Consider the following 17,971-nt stretch of genomic DNA (forward strand, 5'->3'; position numbering starts at 1 on the left):
CAGTGCAGAAGGTGAGGGTGTGGAGGAAAACTGGTGATTTATTCCAGGATTTGGGGTTGGCTCGGCTCTGCACCGTGGCTCATGTGCTCGCAGAGGAGGTTGCTGAAACCTCAAAGCCTTGAGCCCAGCCCCGGCTGCGACCGTGGCCACGAGCAGCAAAAGAGAAAGCCCTTCAAGCACATCTTAGCCGTAGGTGTCACGCCACCCTGGGCAGATAAATTAGGTGGAAAATGCCTCATTTTCATATTACTGGCCTGTTTTAGCTATCCCTGTGTTAGAGGCAGCGACTTATCTAGGGCGAATCGGCACAGTCGCTGCCCATCTGCTTTCATCCCCCATCGCTATTCCAAGACCATAGGTTGCTCACCTCGAGCAGCGACACCTCCCCGGGGCTGGGAGCAGGCTGTGCGCCCCAAAACCCTCCCCAAAAAACCCTCCCCACCTGCGTGGGGCCGGGCTGCGCGCTGAGCACACCCCTCGGGGCTCTGCCCCCGTCCCGGCTCTCCAAGCCGAAGCCCTGCGGCTGTCCCCGGGCCGGGCGGGGCCAGGCGGGGCCGTGCCGAGCCGAGCGGAGCTGGGAGGGAGCAGGGGGCAGCGGCAGCAGCAGCAGCAGCATGCGGGAGGCACGCTTCAGGGACCACTTTTGGGTGAGTCGGGGTTTGGGATGGGAAAAAAGGGGGAGCTCGTCCTGCGCTGCGCTGCCGGGACGCAGCCCTGCAGGACTGGGGAGAAGGTGCGCGGGTGCTGGAGGAGCCGGTGCTGGGTTTTGGCACAAGGAGAGGTCCTTGTGGCCTTCACGGCAAGCGAGGCTAATTACTAGGTAATCTGTAAATAATCCGGGCTCGAGCTCTTGGTGCTAATGAGCTTTCTGCGTGTTTTTTTTCCCTTCTGAAGCCAGCGGGGTCTGAGCGGGGATGGGAGCGTGGCAGCGCTGCCTCCAGGACCCGCTGCGGTCATTTTGGCCGTGGAGAAGGCAGCAGTGAGCGTGCATCACCTGCGGGGAAGGAGGAGGGGGTGAGAGGTGGACAGAAAAACCCAAATTTGGGCCAGGTGCAGAGGGGCTGCTGCTACGGCTTCATCTGGCTGTAAGGCAGCGAGGGAGTGCAAACTTCCTCCTGAGATTTTTCCCCTTTTATTAGCTTTGCTTGAGCCAAAAAGGGAAGAGGAAGGAGAGCGCTGCTTTGCTGAAGCAGAGGATTACAGATGCAGAGGATTACACAGGGCTCAGGACAGCCCAGGCTGCTTTTTGGGAGGGCTGCGGCTGCCCCGGGTGGCTGCAGGGGAGGGAGGATGCTGCACAGAGGGCTGGAGGCAGAGGGAGAGGATTTCTGTGCTCTGTCTGGTGGGCCAAAGCCTACAAACCACCACTTCATAAGCACGAACAAATACTGTGTGTGGCTAGCCGCTTCGTTTAGGCCTTGATTTTGCATTTCGGGGTTTGAAGAAATGTCGGCAGCCCCATGTCCCTACCTGTCCCTAGCCCCGTGGGCTGCAGCTGGTCTCGAACATTTTCCCCCATTCCCTTATTTGTTGTTTTTGCTCACCCTACAGCATCTCGGTGTATGCTGCAGCCACCTACCAAAGAGCTGTGCAAAAATAATACACCCCAAATCCTGTTTGGTTCCTCTTGCCCGGCCTGCAGCGACTGCTGAGAGTTGAGCAAGCGTGGGGCTGTTTGCATGTTTTTGCAACCTGCCGTTCTCCTTTCACTGCGTGAGAGCTTGCCTTTCATTTTTACCATTTCCTTGATAAGTGTCCGTTTCTCCGCAAGCCCTTCTGGCAGAGTGTTTTGGGAAACCTGACAGCAGGGCTTTGGGTCTCATCAGAGCACTTGGGGCTCACAGGCATCTGTAAAACCATGCAGGGAAAAGGGAAATCTGATAGTGATAAAACAAGGTTTATGTCTGACCTATTGGCTAACAGCCTGCAACCCGGAGGGCAGATTCTTGGCCATTTCTTTTTGTCTTCAGACAAACCTTATTTCTTTTTGTGTTCAGAGACAAAAGCTCTGCCCTCTGCAGAGTGTGGTGGGGTGCCTTAAAAAGGAGGACTTGGTAGGACATTGAGAAGATAAGCAAATGATGCTGAGAGCTGAGACCTGCTGGCTCCCACTGAGGCTGCTCTGGTTAAGTGATCTTTGCATATCAGACTGAGGTGCGTGCACCTCTTAGGCACTCCCAAATGTTTATCAGCCACCTTAAGAAAATGAGGTGCTAAATGATGCTGCTGAAACACTCCACGGCACCTCTCCTGCAGGAGAAGGTGCACTGGCATGTTTAATTTTCTACCAAAGCACGTGGGATAGGGTCTGAAAGAGCTGGTGAAGCGTGTTTGTTTGCACACTGGGAAATTCATCCCACTGGGCTGGTTCACACCTCAGTGGGATGAAGCTTTATCTGCTCTCCCTGCTTGCTATCTGTCTTTTAACCTGCCCAGATCCACAGGGCTTTGCGAGGCTGGGGATGAGCTCCTTTTGCTCCGTGTTTCTGCAGGGCTGCAGAAGGGGGGTGCCCGCCAGGCTTCTGGGTGCTTTCCCTGGCTGCTGTCTCATGGCATTATGCAGGCTGGGCTGTTTCATTTTCCTCTGCTCATCCTTCAAGGGACCAGCTTTCCTGGGCAGCCTGATGAGCTCATCAGGTGCTCATCAGGTGCTGGCTCACAGGGATGCCGGTGGCTGTTCTGGTTAGGTGTGGTTGCATCGAGCCCGACAGTCGATTGCTTTAACATTCACATTTGGGGTGCCTTTTCGTGGGATGCTGTGCTAAGGCGAGGGGATTTTCAGTGAGTGTTCATCCCTGGGATGAGTTTTGCCTGCCCTGATGTTCCTGCTTGGAGTTCACCAGATGGAGAGGACCATCTTATGGAGCTGGCCGGCCTGTGGATTTGGGTACGCACTTGGCTGACTCGGGGTATGGTCGGTGCTGTTCCCGTGCAGCTCTCACGCTGCATGATTTCTGCATGGTGCCAGCCGTGGATGAGAGCTCGTCCTCCAGCTACCCGCTGGGGACGAAGGATAAGCCTCTGGGTTACCTCTGCACCCTGCAGAAACCTGCACAAAGATTTTTCTCGGTCTTGGTGACCTCCGGTGGACCTTGAGCAGTTTTGAGATCGTGTCGGCTGCGAGCAAGAATAGCACAGCCATTTGTCATCGCACGGTGTTTCCAAATACAAAAATAGACATACAACTTCTGCAGCGTTTCTCTGAGGAGACAGAGCTGAGGAGAGCTGACAAAGCTCTGCACAAGTAAAACGTGTCAAGTAATGGTCCGTGAGCAGCGCTGAGGGTTTGGGCTCCTGGGCTTGTGACTGCGTGGCTCTGGTTAGGCTGCTAAGGCTGAAAGCTAAGGGACAGGGACATGTGTCTGGGGACATGCATGTGGCCACGTGTGCGTGGCAGTGTTGAAGTCACTTGTGAAATTTTGTGTGCCCCAAACCTTTCATTTTTGGGGAGGTTGGGACAGGTTGCTTTTTCTCCTGCACCCTTATCTTCACAGGGCTTGTGTCTGGAGGGGGATTGATGTGAAGAAGATGGAGAAGATATCAAAGCAAACAGCTTTCCCTTTAGTGAAAGAGGGACTTTGCGTGCCCACGGGAGCATTTCAGCCCTTCTTTTGCTTAAGCACAAGCAAAATCCCCAAAACATCTTAACTTCATGCCACCTGAAATGCCAAAATTTCAGAAGGGAAGCGGCACTTCCCCACCTGTGCTGCAGATGCGAATCCCACCTTGCCCTTCTTGTTGCATGAAGCCTCTCATTTCATCTCCCCCTCCGAAAGGGCAGGAACGGGAGTTTCCACTCCTCTGGAGCCCTGCGTACTCGGGAAACATCAGCTGCTGCTTTGTCACCTTGAAATCATCCGCCTGTATTTTCCACGGGCGGTGCTGTCCCCTAAATAGCATGCCCGCTGTTAACCCGGCCGGGCGAGGCGGGGTTTGGGGCCAGTACTCCGGTCGCCCTGCCTCAGTTCCCCAGCTGCAAAACGTGGGGCTGGGGCCTTTTTTTCAAATCCTACAGCCAAACCTATGGGGATAACCCATGCGTGCTTGCTCTGGGATGCTCCTGGGGCTGTGCAGAGCCACTGATTTCTCAGGGAAGGAATTTGCATTGGTGCTTTCCAGGTCCCGGCTGTTTCCGTGCAGCCCCTGCGGACCTGCACTGCAGGTGGGCTCTGGTTTGGTGCAGCGGGACGGAAACCTCCCTGTTACACCCCAAATGGACCCTGTCAGCACAGGGAGCCCCAGAGGGTCAGATTACCTTCTTTCCAGCAGCAGGCTGCTCAGTTATTTGCCCGTTCAACATCATTTTTGGTGTGGGAAGGCTGGCACCGTGCTGCTGGTTTTGGTACGGCAGAGCTGGCCCAGCAGTTTTTGCCTGACTTTTATTCTCTGAAGGCGACAGCAGCAGAGCAGCCATTTCTTTTATTCCCCTTTTCACAGCAAACCTCTGCTCTTGTATAACCTCCTGCCTTATTACTGCTAAAAACTGGAAGGAAATCAGGACGTAAGGGGTGAGGTGCTGTTTGCTGGGGCAGCTTGGGGAGCCTCGGTGCAAAATCCCATCCTCCAGAGCCCTCTTCAGCTCAGTTTACAGTGGCTTTAAACCCTGTCCTCCCTCCCTGGCTCTGTCCTCCCTGTATCCCCCTTCCTCTTTCCTCTTTCCCTGCCTCCCGTGGGCAGTCACGCTGCTCCCCTGTATTCTTTCCGTGCTGACGTCTGCCCAGAAGGGCGCTGCCAGGGTGGTTTTTGTGGTGTATGACGCTGCCCAGCCCAGCTTCGTGGGGCCGGGAGCCCCTCCTGCCTGCCCCTGCCCGTTTTATTTTGGGGTAAAAAGTCAAGTTAGGATGTTCCTGAGTTTTGCAACTGTCATGAAAAGCGATTTCAGTGTAAGCGTGCTTCCTGCTTTTGCAGAGCCGGTTAGCAAACAGAGAACCTGTTGCGTTTTTGTTTCAGTAATAAGCTCATTTTGGGAGGAGGTTCGTGCTCAGTACAGAAACAGAAAGTGTTTGAGGATCTCCCTAGGTCCTGGCTGCAGTCTCCTCCCATGCACTCCACGATGGAGCAAAGCTGATCCAGGATTCCCAGGGATCTCCTGCTGGCCCCACTCCACCAGATATCCACTTTATCTCCCGCTTTCTGGCCACTTGTGTTCAAGTCTTTGGTTGCCTGGGGAAGTCCACAATGATGAAATTTTTTATTTGTCACAAATGCTGGCCCTGTTCCTCCTCAGCTCTCACTCTGGGCACAAACTTATGAGAAATCCCCCTCTGCTGCCAGCACTGTAGCACCAGCTCTCTGCACGCTGTCATCATGGCTTGGAACCGTTTCCCGGATCTCTCCATCCTGCCATTATTCCTCTTTTAAGCTTCATAATAATTATTTGTGGTTTCTGCTTCCTTTCTCGCAGCTTCATATCTGCTTTTGCCATTGCTTCCTTTCTGCAGCCCGTTTCCCTATTCTGCTCCTGCCCGTGCTGCTCCTGCAGTGCCAGCCAGACCTCTCTGCAGGGGACAGCGGGCAGTTTTGCTCTCCTCCTGCATCCGCTTTGGGCTTCTTCCAGAGCAGGAGGGTTTGCGGTCAGAGCATCCCTCTCATAACATCACAGCACTTCGGAGCCCTGCTCCAGGTCTTCAGGGTGGCAAATCCTCAGCGGATATAGGACAAAATGTTTTTTTATCCTAAGGTGCTTCCCAGCACAGGAGTAAGGAGAGAATGGGGTGGAGTTATTCAGCCTTTATCCTAGCCCTGCTACATCATTGTCACATTTTTTATTTTTTTTAAATAACCATCACAGGAAAATCCCTATTTTTGAGAATAATTTGAGGGAAAGCCATGGTCCTTCAGAAGTCTACGGGAAGCTGCTCCCCAGTGCGGGTAGCACTGTGGGGCTGAGAGCCCTGGCTTGGAAGATGGGACTTGGCCGTGGTGTTTTGGGGGACGTGAAGGGCACAGAGCAGGGGTGGGGAAGGACCTGCTGCTGAGGGAAGTGGTCTTTGTGTTGGAGTTTTGGACTGACGTGAGCGGGACAGGGTGGCTTTTCCTGAGGATGGAGAGGAGGCTGCTGCAGCAGCAGTCACTCAGGGCTGTGTGGGCAGCCAGGGAAGCTCATAGGAAGCTCGGTGATGCCGTGGAGAAAGGGCTGCTCAGCTCTCCCCCCGGCCTGGGTGTGGGTTCCTGCAACGAGGCCGGGTGTGGGGATGGTGACCAGGCAGACAACTGCAAATTGGCGCTGACAGAGATCTGTCCTGGTGCCTGCAGAGGCTGGGAGAAGCAGGAGTAAGGCGGGCTGGATTTTATGAGGATGGTCTTTACAAGGCGGGAGGAGGGAAAGTGCTGTAGGAGTTTTAGGGGGGCTCAGTGCGCTGCAGGGCCAGAGGTGCTGAGAATGGGGGGAGATCACCAGGATGTGGCAGGTCTGAGCTCTTCTGACCTGTGAAGAACACGAAGGTCCTTCATTCTCTTCATTCCAGACCCTCTCCCACCCCAAAAAGAAAAAAAAAGAGTTTATTTTGTATAATTTATGGGCGAACCAGAAAGAGGCCCTGGCACACTTGCTCCCAGCCGAGCCATCGCTTGTATAAGTGCCTGTGAGGGTGGCAGTGGGCATGGACTGCTCCTACAGGGACGTCAATCCTGTTCTTGTGTTTTCAGAGCACAGACCTGACGAGCACAGTTGGCTATGACAGCATCATTCAACATTTGAACGACGGCAGGAAGAACTGCAAAGAGTTTGAAGACTTTCTGAAGGAAAGGTACAGAGCGGCCTCTGAAAACGGGTTTGGCTGAATCTGGGAAGCAAGGCAGAGGCACTTCTATTTCTTCTATTCCCATTCGGGTTTCCATCGTGTTTCTGTCCACTGGGCTGAAGCATCTTTCACTTTTGACTGATGAGGAACTGGTTTTTCACACTGTTCTTTTTCTGAAATCCATATGAAATCCATACCTGGGGATCCTCAGCTGGGAGGGTGGTGCTAGCCACAAAGCCCAGCAGCTTTGTTATTAAGGGCACTGTCCAAATGCCTCCTGAACACTGGCAGGCATGGGGCATCAACCACCTCTGTAGGAAGTACTGAGCCTCCCCGGCACAGCTTTTTGCTGTTCATGCAGGTCCTGCCATCGGTTCCCAGTGGGAAGAGACCACTGCTCCCTCCCTGCTTCTCCTCTTCAGGGAGTTGTGGAATAAAATAAACAACTTCCTAAAATGTCCTTATCTCTAATGCAAGTGCAGATGTCTGTGTTGATAGTTTGGTGGTGAGGTTCACCTTGTTTAACTTTTTTTTTCCACGGGGTTACTGCCTAAACAGATGTAGGTGCATTAGACACTATAAATTGCAGGCTCTTCTGCTCTGCATGCCCATCACATTTATTCCGGACTATTTTGTCCCAAGTCTTGTATTCAAGGCTTGTTTTCTCCAGTCGATAACAAAATTACATTAATTCCAGGTCATTCTACAGCAGTCTTTATATTTAGCCTGTTGAGCACGTTTGGCTAGCCCTGAAGTGCTCAGGCAGCAGGACTTGATGATCTTTGTAGGTCCGTTCCAATGCTCCCTGCGGGTCGATCCTGCAGCATGATCCAGGAGCGTGCCACCTCCACCAGCTCAGGAGCTGGCAGGACTCTGAGCATGCACACAGCAAGCCACAAGCCCAGGGGCAGTTTGTGGTGGTCAGGGAGGTGGTTGCCTGTGCTGTCAGCCTGTCTGCAGCCCAGGGTGTTCTGTGCACCCGCTATTCCCTCGTCCGTGCTCAGGGGATGTCTCTTGTGAAACTCCTCCTGCTCTTGGCCTCTGCTGCAAGCAACTTTCATTTTCTGAAATGAGAATTTCCTCTCATTTCTCTCTTTCCTCAACAGAGCGATTATAGAAGAAAAGTATGGCAAAGAGCTCATTAACCTGTCGAAGAAGAAGCCCTGTGGGCAGACGGAGCTGAAGTAAGTTCAGAGCCCAGTGCCTTTTATAGGTATCTGTAATTGGGGCAATGAAGGAGGAGGGCGGGGGAAGGAGGCTGAGAGAGACAAACCAGTGTTCAAATGTGATTGGGATGTCACCAGATGTTCAGTCCTGTGGATGAATGGTGCCCAGTTGTGCTGGCTTTTGCCGATACCGAGTTGGACTCCACCAACTTCCCACCTGCCGTAGAGTATCCAAAGTATTGTGGACGCTCAGGCGAGATGTGGGCTGGTGGTTCAGCAGAGAGCCGAGCATCATGAGACCTTGGGTTTGCTCCTCACTGTTTCTGTGGCCAGAGGGAAGTACACGTACTTCCTTGAGTCAAACCACACAGATGTTCAAACCCAGCACGTTGCCACCCTACACGGGTGCTGCAGCCGCTGCAGTTGGCTCCATTTGTGGATCTCCATTTCCCCATTGCCCTGGGAACCGTCTACTTCCTGCTGTGCTTCATACATGCCTGGTTTGGTGTTCTCTGCTCATTTGTTTACAGCTCTATATTAGTCAGTCACTTACATTGTTTCATTATCTTAATAGGGAGGAAAGTTCCCTACATTTCCAACCACTCGCCCATACTACATATAAAAAAATTGTTCATGTGTCCCAACTGATACTCTTTGGAGATTACACAGAACATTTGTCTTGAAACTCAGAATATTTAATAGTGTTCACTGTCCAGGAAGAAGGCTTAAGGTAGATCTCAAACCAAGTGGACAGCATTATACTCGCTGGTAAGGAAAGAGCTGGAAGTGTAAAGAGGGTAGATAAACCTGCTCCAGGCTGATCTGGCTGGTCTTGAGTGAGGGACTCCCTTGCCAGTTCAGAAGTGCCCTGCTGTCACCACTGAAGCCCATGCCTGCATCTGGCACTGCTTTCTTATTCTTTTAATGCTGTTCTTGTGTTTTTCAGCACCCTGAAGAGATCTCTGGATGTTTTCAAGCAACGTAAGTAATCCTTCTTCTTCATCTATCAGGACACTTGGCAGTGCTGAAGCCTTCAGGCTACTGCTTGGGAAGAAACAGAGATATTTGGGAAGAAACAGAGAAATCTCCATAAGTGTTTGATACCAGGATCAGGTGTAGGCTGTCCTCGTGGTCTTGCTCAGCACAGTGCATGGAGTTTGGGATAGAGTGTTCCAGGGCACAGTTACCAGAGGGAAGTCATGGCAAGTCCCTCTGGGGATCTGTTGGGCTTTTGGGGCAGCTTCAGAGTTGTGCAGCATCTGAAGGTGTCTGTGGAAAGCTCATCTGGGTTGTTTTGGACTGGCTCATCCTGCCCTTTTGAGACAAATATGCAGTAATCAGAGCGTCCAAGTGATGAGGGTTTGGCCACTATGCAGTAACCGTTCCTCACCATTCTGCTGCCCAGTGCTGAAGTCTGGCAGCCACAGCTCCACCACCATCCACACTGGCCAGATATTTCTGCTGCTGTGCTCCTGGGCTGATGCTCTAACGAGGCTCTGCCTGCAGTAGCTGACGCTTTAATCACTATGGGTGTGAAATAGCTCTGGGTGTTAGCTCTTGAACCACAGTTTTTCTTAGCTGCCTTTGTGAGCTGCTGCTTTGCTTGCTGGCTGGGTGCTTTATTGTATGGCTGCTCTCCTCCAGCAGGGCTAGCTCAGTGTGACACCGAAAATGAGCCTGAGATTTATTTAGCAATAGTTTTTCTCTGCCCCAAGTTGCTTCTCTGCTAGCCTGGGGGAATGCTTCATTCAGACAGACGCTTTAGGGTGTGATGTGCTGAAACATGCCTGAATTAATCCAGATTAGGAGGAAAAGTGACTGTGCTCATTTGAATAACTTCTCTTGGTACGATTTACTTAAATGGAAGCGCAGGCCCCAGCATGACCGATAATGAATCACTCTTACATAGGCAGACCCTGTGTAGGGTGTAGGAAGTGCTGTTGCTTTCAGGTTTCTGCAGGGGAATTCATGAGGTGGGACCACGGGTGGAAGGGGTCTCTGGTCACTCTGATGTCAGCTAGAAAAGCTGGCTTATGCAAGAGCCTTTTTAGGAATATATATATATGTATATTTCTTTTCTTTGCAGAGATAGACAATGTGGGACAAGGTCACATCCAGCTGGCTCAAACCCTTCGGGAGGAAGCCAAGAAAATGGAGGAATTCAGGGAGAAGCAAAAGCTGCATCGGAAGAAGGTCAGGAGCTGAGGGCATTGCAGGAGGAACCTCCACAGTTGGGCTGCCCCTGTCCCCCGTCCCCCCCTGTGCCCCAGCCTGCTCCGTGCCCACCAGTGCCAGGAAGTCCTGAGCTCTTTCCTACGTGTTGCAACTGTGCTGGAGAGCTGTGCAGCAACCCCTGACTTCCTTCTTCTTGCTGCCACGTGCTGTCCTTCAGGGTCGTTTGGGGCCAGAGACAGTGGGGGCTCCCTCCAGCCTTGACTAGGGGGGTTGTTAAGGTGTATGTGTAGTGCTGTATGGTCTACATGGAGTTTGGTAAAATTAGCAAGCTCTTTAACGTCTACTGGCTCGAGATTCCCTTGTCTGGAAAATGAGGGGAAGCTGTCAGAGCCAGGGGCTGATATGGACCGAGCAGAGGGGAGAGGGCTTGCCAATTCTGCCAGAGCTCATGGAGACCATACCATACTGTAGTTCATCCTGGAGCTATGACGGTCACTGACGCACTGATTTGGGGTCTGTTGTCTCCACAGATAGAGCTCATAATGGAGGCGATTCACAAGAACAGGAATTTGCAGTACAAGAAGACCATGGAGGTAAAGCAAGTGTGCTGCTGTCTCTTGCCGTAGGGGCTAACGCTGCCAAAACGCGCACATGGAGCGAGGGCAGGCCTATGCGTGAGGGCCTCCCTCCCTCCCCTTTCACACTAACAATGTGCAGAGTGTGTTCAACAAAGCTTGAGGAGCATGGAGGGGAAATGCTGGCTCAGATACAAGAGGTTTAAATGTCCTGGACTCAGTAGCCTCGAGCTTTTCGTCCTGAGCAAAGAATAGCCCCTGCTGTGAGCACCGTGCTGCCCAGGCAGTAGGGATGGGGTGTCCGAGACCCGGCGCATCGCCTGTCAGCTGGATTTTCATCTCTTTTGCTTCCTAACATGTTCCTGCCCTGTCTGGTGTCTCCCCTAGGCCAAGCGGCTCTACGAGCAGCGCTGCAGGGATAAAGACGAAGCAGAACAGGCGGTGCACCGCAACGCCAACCTGGTCACGCAGAAGCAGCAGGAGAAGGTAAAGGAGAGGCAGGGGCCGTGCTGCCAGGCAAAGGGACGTCTCTTCTGGCTGGGCTCCTGCCCCACGTCCCTTCTCTCAGCTCTGGGGCCTGCACTCCCATGTCAATGCACCAGGGCTCTCCTACACCTTCCTTCTCTCCCCCAATTTTGGCAGCTCTTCCTGAAGTTGGCCCAGACGAAATCGGCCCTGGAGGATTCAGGTGAGCGTGGAGATGAAGCGTGCTGGCTGCATTTTGGGGATGAGGGGAGCACCTCCGGGGGTAGGAGGAGATGGGCTGGGAGCTGTGACACGGCACACAGGAGCTGCAGCTCCTCGGAAATGTGTCCAGAGGTACAGGAGGTGGCTCCTGCCCTGCAGAAGGCTGCATGGCCCCGCCACGGCTGCTGTGGGGCTCCCATCCCGATGCATCGCCCACCAGCAGCTGAGCTCACACATTGCTGCTGGGTTCTCTGTGGTATCCCAGCCATTTTATGCTGGACATGGTGCCTCCTAGTGAAGGAGTTTTTTTAAAATTAATGTTACCCAATTGACAATTTGATTTCTCTCACAGACAGGGGTTACCAGCAGAGTATTACCGCACTGGAGAAGATCAGGGAAGAATGGCTGAAAGAGCACATCAAGGCTTGTGAGGTAAATACCACAAACTTCCTTCACATGGCACTGTGGTCCTCTAGATGTTCGCCCCCTTTCTGCAGGGCTTGGGGACAGAGCAGACGTGCCTTCTGCTCCGTATTCCCTTCACAGGACAACAGCAGGACGTGTTGCAGGTAACCCTGCACGTTTCTCCTGCTTGGTTTCTGGATTCAAGGTCCCACCACTTCAAAGTTTCCACTGCGCTATTTTTAATTTCTTCCACTGCCTTTTAAAATTGACAGAGTCAATGTGCTCAGTAGTGACATTTTTTTCCTGTTTTCTGCTTGCATGTTTGGTGCTGCCACCACCTGGCTCAGTCGTGGCCTGGACATGAGGCTGCAGTGTCTGCCTTGGATGCTGACAGCCTAAACGTTCAGAGCACCCGTGCCTCTATTTTACTTTCCCCCACTGGGGTGGAATTTGCTGCCTGTTTGCTGTGCCATGTCAGGGGGACGTGAGGGTGCGTGCGGTGTCTGTGGGCTCTGGAAGCCTCTCTGCAGGCCAGGCTGGGAAGCCAGGGTTTCACTTCCACAGAGAGATTACGTGGAAGTTTTCCCCTCAGTACGTTGCAAAGGCCGTAACTGATGACAAATGCAAACGTACACTCGGGATGGAAGTCTGTCTTTCACTGGAAATGCGTAAAGGTGCATGGGGTTTGGCTGCACCAGACAGCAAATTTCAACAGACTTGGGTTTAAACTTGTTACGAAAAGGGCATGGCAGGAAACAGGAAGGAGACCAACCAAATGCACCTCCGTTTTCATACATCCCCAGCCATTTTTTTTTTATTTCTCTGCACCTGTGGAAGGGAGGTGAGAAGGGAGCTGAGACTGCAGGACCATGGGGTGCCCAGGGAACCCACACTGCCTTTAGGAAGCTGGTCTGGTCTCCCCGAGGGGTGCTGGGTGGCCCCTTCCACATGGGTGTAGCAGGGCACTGCCACCTGTAGACCTTCCTGAGCTGAACGCCTTCTTTGGTTGCACAGAAGGATGCTTTCTCCCTTGGGAGAGCAGACAGGGGACATGCTGTTCTGCCCATGTCATTGCAGTTCTTCGAGACACAGGAGTGCGAGCGCATCAGCTACTTCCGCAATGCCCTCTGGCTCCATGTCAACCAGCTCTCCCAGGGCTGCGTCCAGAACGACGAGGTGAGCTGGGTGGAGGTCCCTCCACATCCGTTTTTCTGTTTTGGATCTGAGACCTCTATGAGGTCTCTTTTGGATTAGACCTTTGGGACCCCTGCTGCCCACCTGGGTTATCTTTTGCCCGTCGTTTTGTCAGGGTGTGGTTGTAATGCGGTAAGGACCCCCTGAGTGCAAGTTTCTGTGCATATCTGTGGCTGGAGAAATAGTGAGAAGGCAGTACAGGAATGAAGATGTGTCCTCAGCTCCTTGCCATCAGCGTCATAAAGATGCACTTAGTGCTCTCCCTGGCTGAAGAAAATTGGCTGAAAAAGAGGCAAATGAAATGCAGTGGGAGGTGACCTTGCCAAAGATTACGCAGGATTATTACAACTCCTGCATATCTGAGGCTGGGAATGGGAAAGCAGAGAGCCTGGTTTGCTTTCCTGTGCTCTGAACTGTGTTAATTCAAGTTGGCCTACAGGCTTTGATCGGATAACATGAGCATGCAGGCAGAAAGCCTGTAGCCAGAGCTCTTAGAGATTAAGTTTTCTTTGGGATTCCTTCCTCGTTCCCTGCACCATTGAAGCCTGGGTCCTGGGTGAGCAATGGGCTCCCAACCCATGTGTGATAACTGATCGAAAAATGTCCTTTTGTTTTTTGACTTAATGCACAGAAATGCTTGTCATTTCTCTCCCGCAGAAATACGAGGAAATCCGCAAGAGTTTAGAAATGTGCAGCATTGAGAAGGATATTGATTTTTTTGTAAATTTGCGCAAAACTGGAAGTTCGGCCCCAGGTGAGAGCTCGGTGCAACCTCCTGAAGTAGCAACGACTTGCTTCTACTCCTCATGGTGCTGCTGCCTGGATCAGCATCAATTCAGATGCAAAACCTACTGATTTTGTAACATCCTTCCTTTCGTTCCCCAGCAAGCAGCACCAGTCCCTCTGCCACTTACCATAAGCCTCTGACGATGATCTCCCCTTTCTGTAACATTTCAAACACCTTTCCAGAGAGCGGGGAAAAGCTTAGCAGCTGAATGTTGGGGTTGTCGAGTAGCACCTTGTGAAAGGTCTGTGCTTTACTGCTGTTAACTCTTCCTAGCTCCTGTTGTTTATGAAAACTACTACAACACACAGAGAAACGCCACTCCTGTGAGAAGTCCGGTTTCCGTACCTATATCACGGTAAGGGACATAATTTGCAATTGCTGTTGCAACTGATGCTGTCTAAAAACCAAACCAAAACAAAAAACGAATAAACAAAACCATATTTTATTACTTTTGGTCTGTTGGAAGCTTTGGGAGTATTACAGGAAAATATTTCCCATGCTATGTAGCCCATTGCTCTCTCCAGCAGAAATTATTCCAGCATGATGCCTGCTACGTCATGTTCAAGGAAGCCCTCAAGTCCACCCAGAGCTTTTTGCTCTTATTTGTCTTTTGAGGTGATTTTTCCCTTCCTGAGGCTGGGAATCTTGTTCTGAAGGTGCTTGTGGTGAGGTTGTGCTCAGTTTTCCTTGTGCCAAGCCTCTTCCGCAAGTCCTTTGGGTTGAGGTGAGGGGCTGCGGTACCCAGACAGCAGAAAAGCAAGGCAGCCTGGAGAGAATTGAGGTCAGGGTGAAAGATGCCTCGGCCACGAGGAAGATGAGGATTCAGGGCTAAAGACTCTTGCCAAGGATGAGTGTGCACCTCCGGCTGTTGCGTCAGGAGAAGAGTCATGCCTAATTATGGCTTCCTGATGGCTCACCTGGGCAGAGGCATGTAAAAGGCATGCCCCGAGGCTCACTCATGAATGTTTTGCCAATGCAGTGTTTTTTGGTGACTTTTTCCTCTTCGTCACTGTAGCAGCCTCAATTCCTGTGTCTGCCAAGCAGGCTGTTGGTGAATGACCCAAAACATGGCCAGGCCTCCAGAAAGCCCAGGCTGGCCAAACCTCTTGCCCTCCTGTGAGTTCCAGGAGGGTGGTTTGGGAGCCACAGAGCCAGAATAATGGCCTGGGCAGGTGCCCTTGGATGGGAGGGAGTCCCATAGCCATGCAGGTCCTCACCTCTGTTTCTTTTTGAGCAGGAGAGCGCCTCTACCCACCCCAACCAGTGGGCCAGGTGAGTTCCTTACCTTAGGTGGCTTCTGCTCCCACAGAGGATCTCTCTGATCTTGCTCTTCCCCATAGGACCACGAGCTTCATCTGTCTAAAGGGATTGCTCGAGGCCCAGCTCCTCCTATAAGTCCAGTCCCCATGGAAAGATGCTGGGAAGTTGGCTACTGACTCTGGTGGCAAAATTTCACCTATAAGTTCTGATCAAAGCCCTTTGTGTGCACATTGCCTAAGCTTGGTGTCTCACCAGTCTCTGCATTTTAGGCCCTTCTCTGTTTAAACAGCATGTGATTCGTCATTTCCAGACCACTTCAGGGATGGGATAACGCAGTGGGACTCAGTAAAACTAAATTCTGCTTTGCTTCTTAGGCAAATCAACTCATCTCTTTGAGCCCCATCCCTGGCTCCTTTATAACAGAGGTGGCCAGTGCATGGTGGTCTTGCCCTGCATGAAGTCTCTTAACAAGCACTTCCCATGGGCAGACCTAATATTTTTGTGCTTTGTGTTTTAGGTGACCCTGATTATGCCACAATTGATGGCTACAGCTTGATACACCACTAATAGCCACGGTAAGTACTCGAGTTTGATGGAGAAAGGGCTTAACAAGAGATGCAACTTCAACAGAGGGGCAGTGGAGAAAGAAAGGCCACCATTTAGGGGAAAGGACACTTGAGGTGACGGGGTGGGAGTGACAATTTTGTCAGCCCTTCTGTCCTTGTGTGAGCTGGAGCTGTGATTTTGATGCTGTCCATCCTGTTCTCTAGGTTCTCCAGGCAGAAGATGCTGTCAGTCTGGCCAGCGCGGCAGTCGGTGTTTTCAGTTATTCTCAGCGACACAGAACTGCAGTGCTTCTTCATTTTAAGAAAGTGTTTGAGGACTCTGATAATTATTTGTGCATTCAGAAAGCACCTACTAAAAATTTATTCTTTTAATAAGCAAACTCCTTGGACATATATCTGATTTTCACGCTCAGGGGAAGAAAAAGAGTAAAAGCAATGGAACTGGACAGAGGGCAATCTGCATTGCAAGAAACTTTTGATTTGAAGTGCTTCCTATGTGCAGCCATCTGGGAGAGCCTGGAGCCTTCTGCTCTCCAAATAACTAAAAAACACTTGTGCCAAGGGGAGCTATGCAAAGCTTTGGGCATGCTGGCTTGTGTTCAGAGCTAAGGGTACACTTTGGCCTGTTTCTGAAGTCTTTTATTAATGGCGATTAAACTTGTAATTTGGATTTAATTCCAGTAATGTTTCTCTGGGAGCTGACTACATAGAGGAGCACCATCGATTACATCATGGGTCTGGCTTTGCTGTGCTGTTTGGTGCTGATTTGTGTGGTGCAGCAGTTCACAGAACAGAAACCCAGCAAAGGGCTGTGCCACTACAAACCTGCTGGCAAGTCTCTCACCCTGCAATACTGTTGAGGATCGGAAGGAAGTCAGACAGCTCTTCCACCACCTCTCCAATGAGGGGCTTGTGGTTTTTTAGGCTCGTGGTATAACTTGTCCGTGGTAGGCTGCAGATAGTCCCATTTGATTAACTTCTGGGAATCCCTGAACTTTGGACATGTATCGATGCTAGATCCAAATGTAGCATCCGTTTTCAGCAGGGATTTGAGTGGCAGTAAAAATGAAAGGGAAATCGTCAACTCTCTATCTGAATTACTTCTCCCTCTGCTCTAGCAGGCTTGACAACAAAATATTTGTTCTGACTTCCTCACTCTGACTCCTAGAGGCATCCTCAGCAGTAACTCTGCAGGGTCTGTCTAGTTCTGTCTGCACACCACTGGAAACAAACTTAGCTGTGGAGCCATGAAACTGATTTCCTGGTCAGGTCTTCTCAAAGGACTTCTCCTTTTTGTTGCCTTATACATGATTGCATGTTTAATGCAGAAGCTCACATACCTCAGGGCTGCTGGTCTCTCTGTGCTGTGTGGCTTAACAGCTCCTCGGTGCCTTGCTATACTGAGCATGGGGATATGGGACAGAGGGTGCTGGACACAATTTAGCTGTCTAAACCTGGAGCAACAGGGGCTGCTTGGCTGCATGATGTTCTTCAAGTTGAATCCACGCAACTTCAGTGTGTGCCTAAACACACTGGTACCCGGGGATATGCTTTATTTCTTTATGTGGAAAGGATCACAATGAGCTTTACTTTCTGTCCTCTTGCATGAAATGTACAAAGTGCACAATAAAAGGAATAATTTGTCCTTTTTTTTTTTTCTTTTCCTAAAAGACCAAGTATAGAAATACTCTTCTGAAGGAGCCTGTTGTAGTTTTAATTCTTTAAATATATATATATATATATTAAAAATAACAGTTCTGAGTTGTGTGCTGGATTTTTTTTTTCTTCCTATGCTGTCATGTTTGCTTTCTGCAGGGTCTGGGGCTGATACATCTTCAAAGCATCCTACCACAATCAGGTGGGGGGACTTGCGTTTCCTGGAAGAAAGCCTACAAGAACATATCTTTCCACAGCTTTTGTTTCAGTGCTTGTTCTGTATAAATACCAAGATAGTTATGGGAGAGAACACACCAAGGAAAGCTGGCATGAGAACAACTATGTGTGATCAGCTGTGAGCTGTTGGCCATGTAAGGCAGTTTTCCTTTGCTTCCTGTTTTTTTGGTTGGATTTTTGTTTTTGAGGGTTGGATGGGATCATAACCCATCAGGCATGTTTATACAGATTCAGGACTTGATTCTACCACTTTCAGCTTGTAAACATCAGTAATTCCTTTATGGTTCCTAGAGTTTGCTGCTGCAGCAAGGTTAGCATGGTAACGATTTACTCCATAAGACATTTCATGCTTTCTTTATAGGGATTTTTCAGCTGACAGAATACAATAGAGGGTGCTAGGCTTTTCTGGATATAGAGGTTTCCCAGTGAGGCTGAAACTTGGCTTGCACACTCACTGAATGTGCAGAAGTAATCCCCAAATAAGGGTGCTGGTTCTAATGCCCTGAATACAACAGTTGTT

The 17,971-nt window shown here is 50.9% G+C and overlaps 1 protein-coding gene across 1 annotated transcript; it reads left to right on the forward strand.

The window, feature by feature from the left end:
- The first annotated feature begins 545 nt into the window (after positions 1 to 545).
- PSTPIP2 (proline-serine-threonine phosphatase interacting protein 2) lies at positions 546 to 17,244 on the forward strand. The gene is made up of 15 exons (XM_082782730.1): positions 546 to 647; positions 6,649 to 6,749; positions 7,850 to 7,927; positions 8,856 to 8,890; positions 9,996 to 10,102; positions 10,615 to 10,677; positions 11,047 to 11,145; positions 11,302 to 11,347; positions 11,699 to 11,778; positions 12,829 to 12,927; positions 13,603 to 13,699; positions 14,006 to 14,087; positions 14,970 to 15,004; positions 15,510 to 15,567; positions 15,763 to 17,244. The coding sequence occupies exons 1-14, from the start codon at positions 615 to 617 to the stop codon at positions 15,557 to 15,559; spliced, it is 1,005 nt and encodes a 334-aa protein (XP_082638856.1). The 5' UTR covers positions 546 to 614; the 3' UTR covers positions 15,560 to 15,567; positions 15,763 to 17,244.
- The last annotated feature ends 727 nt before the right edge of the window (positions 17,245 to 17,971 follow it).

This window comes from Aythya marila, assembly GCF_965140915.1.
Source record: "Aythya marila genome assembly, chromosome: Z".
NCBI lineage: Eukaryota > Metazoa > Chordata > Aves > Anseriformes > Anatidae > Aythya > Aythya marila.

Excerpts from the sequence above, each read along its gene's own strand:
- PSTPIP2 (XM_082782730.1), top strand. The coding sequence starts at position 615 with ATGCGGGAGGCACGCTTCAGGGACCACTTTTGG. Across the intron at positions 10,678-11,046 it reads AGTACAAGAAGACCATGGAG|GCCAAGCGGCTCTACGAGCA; the intron begins GTAAAGCAAGTG and ends TGTCTCCCCTAG. Across the intron at positions 12,928-13,602 it reads GCTGCGTCCAGAACGACGAG|AAATACGAGGAAATCCGCAA; the intron begins GTGAGCTGGGTG and ends TCTCTCCCGCAG.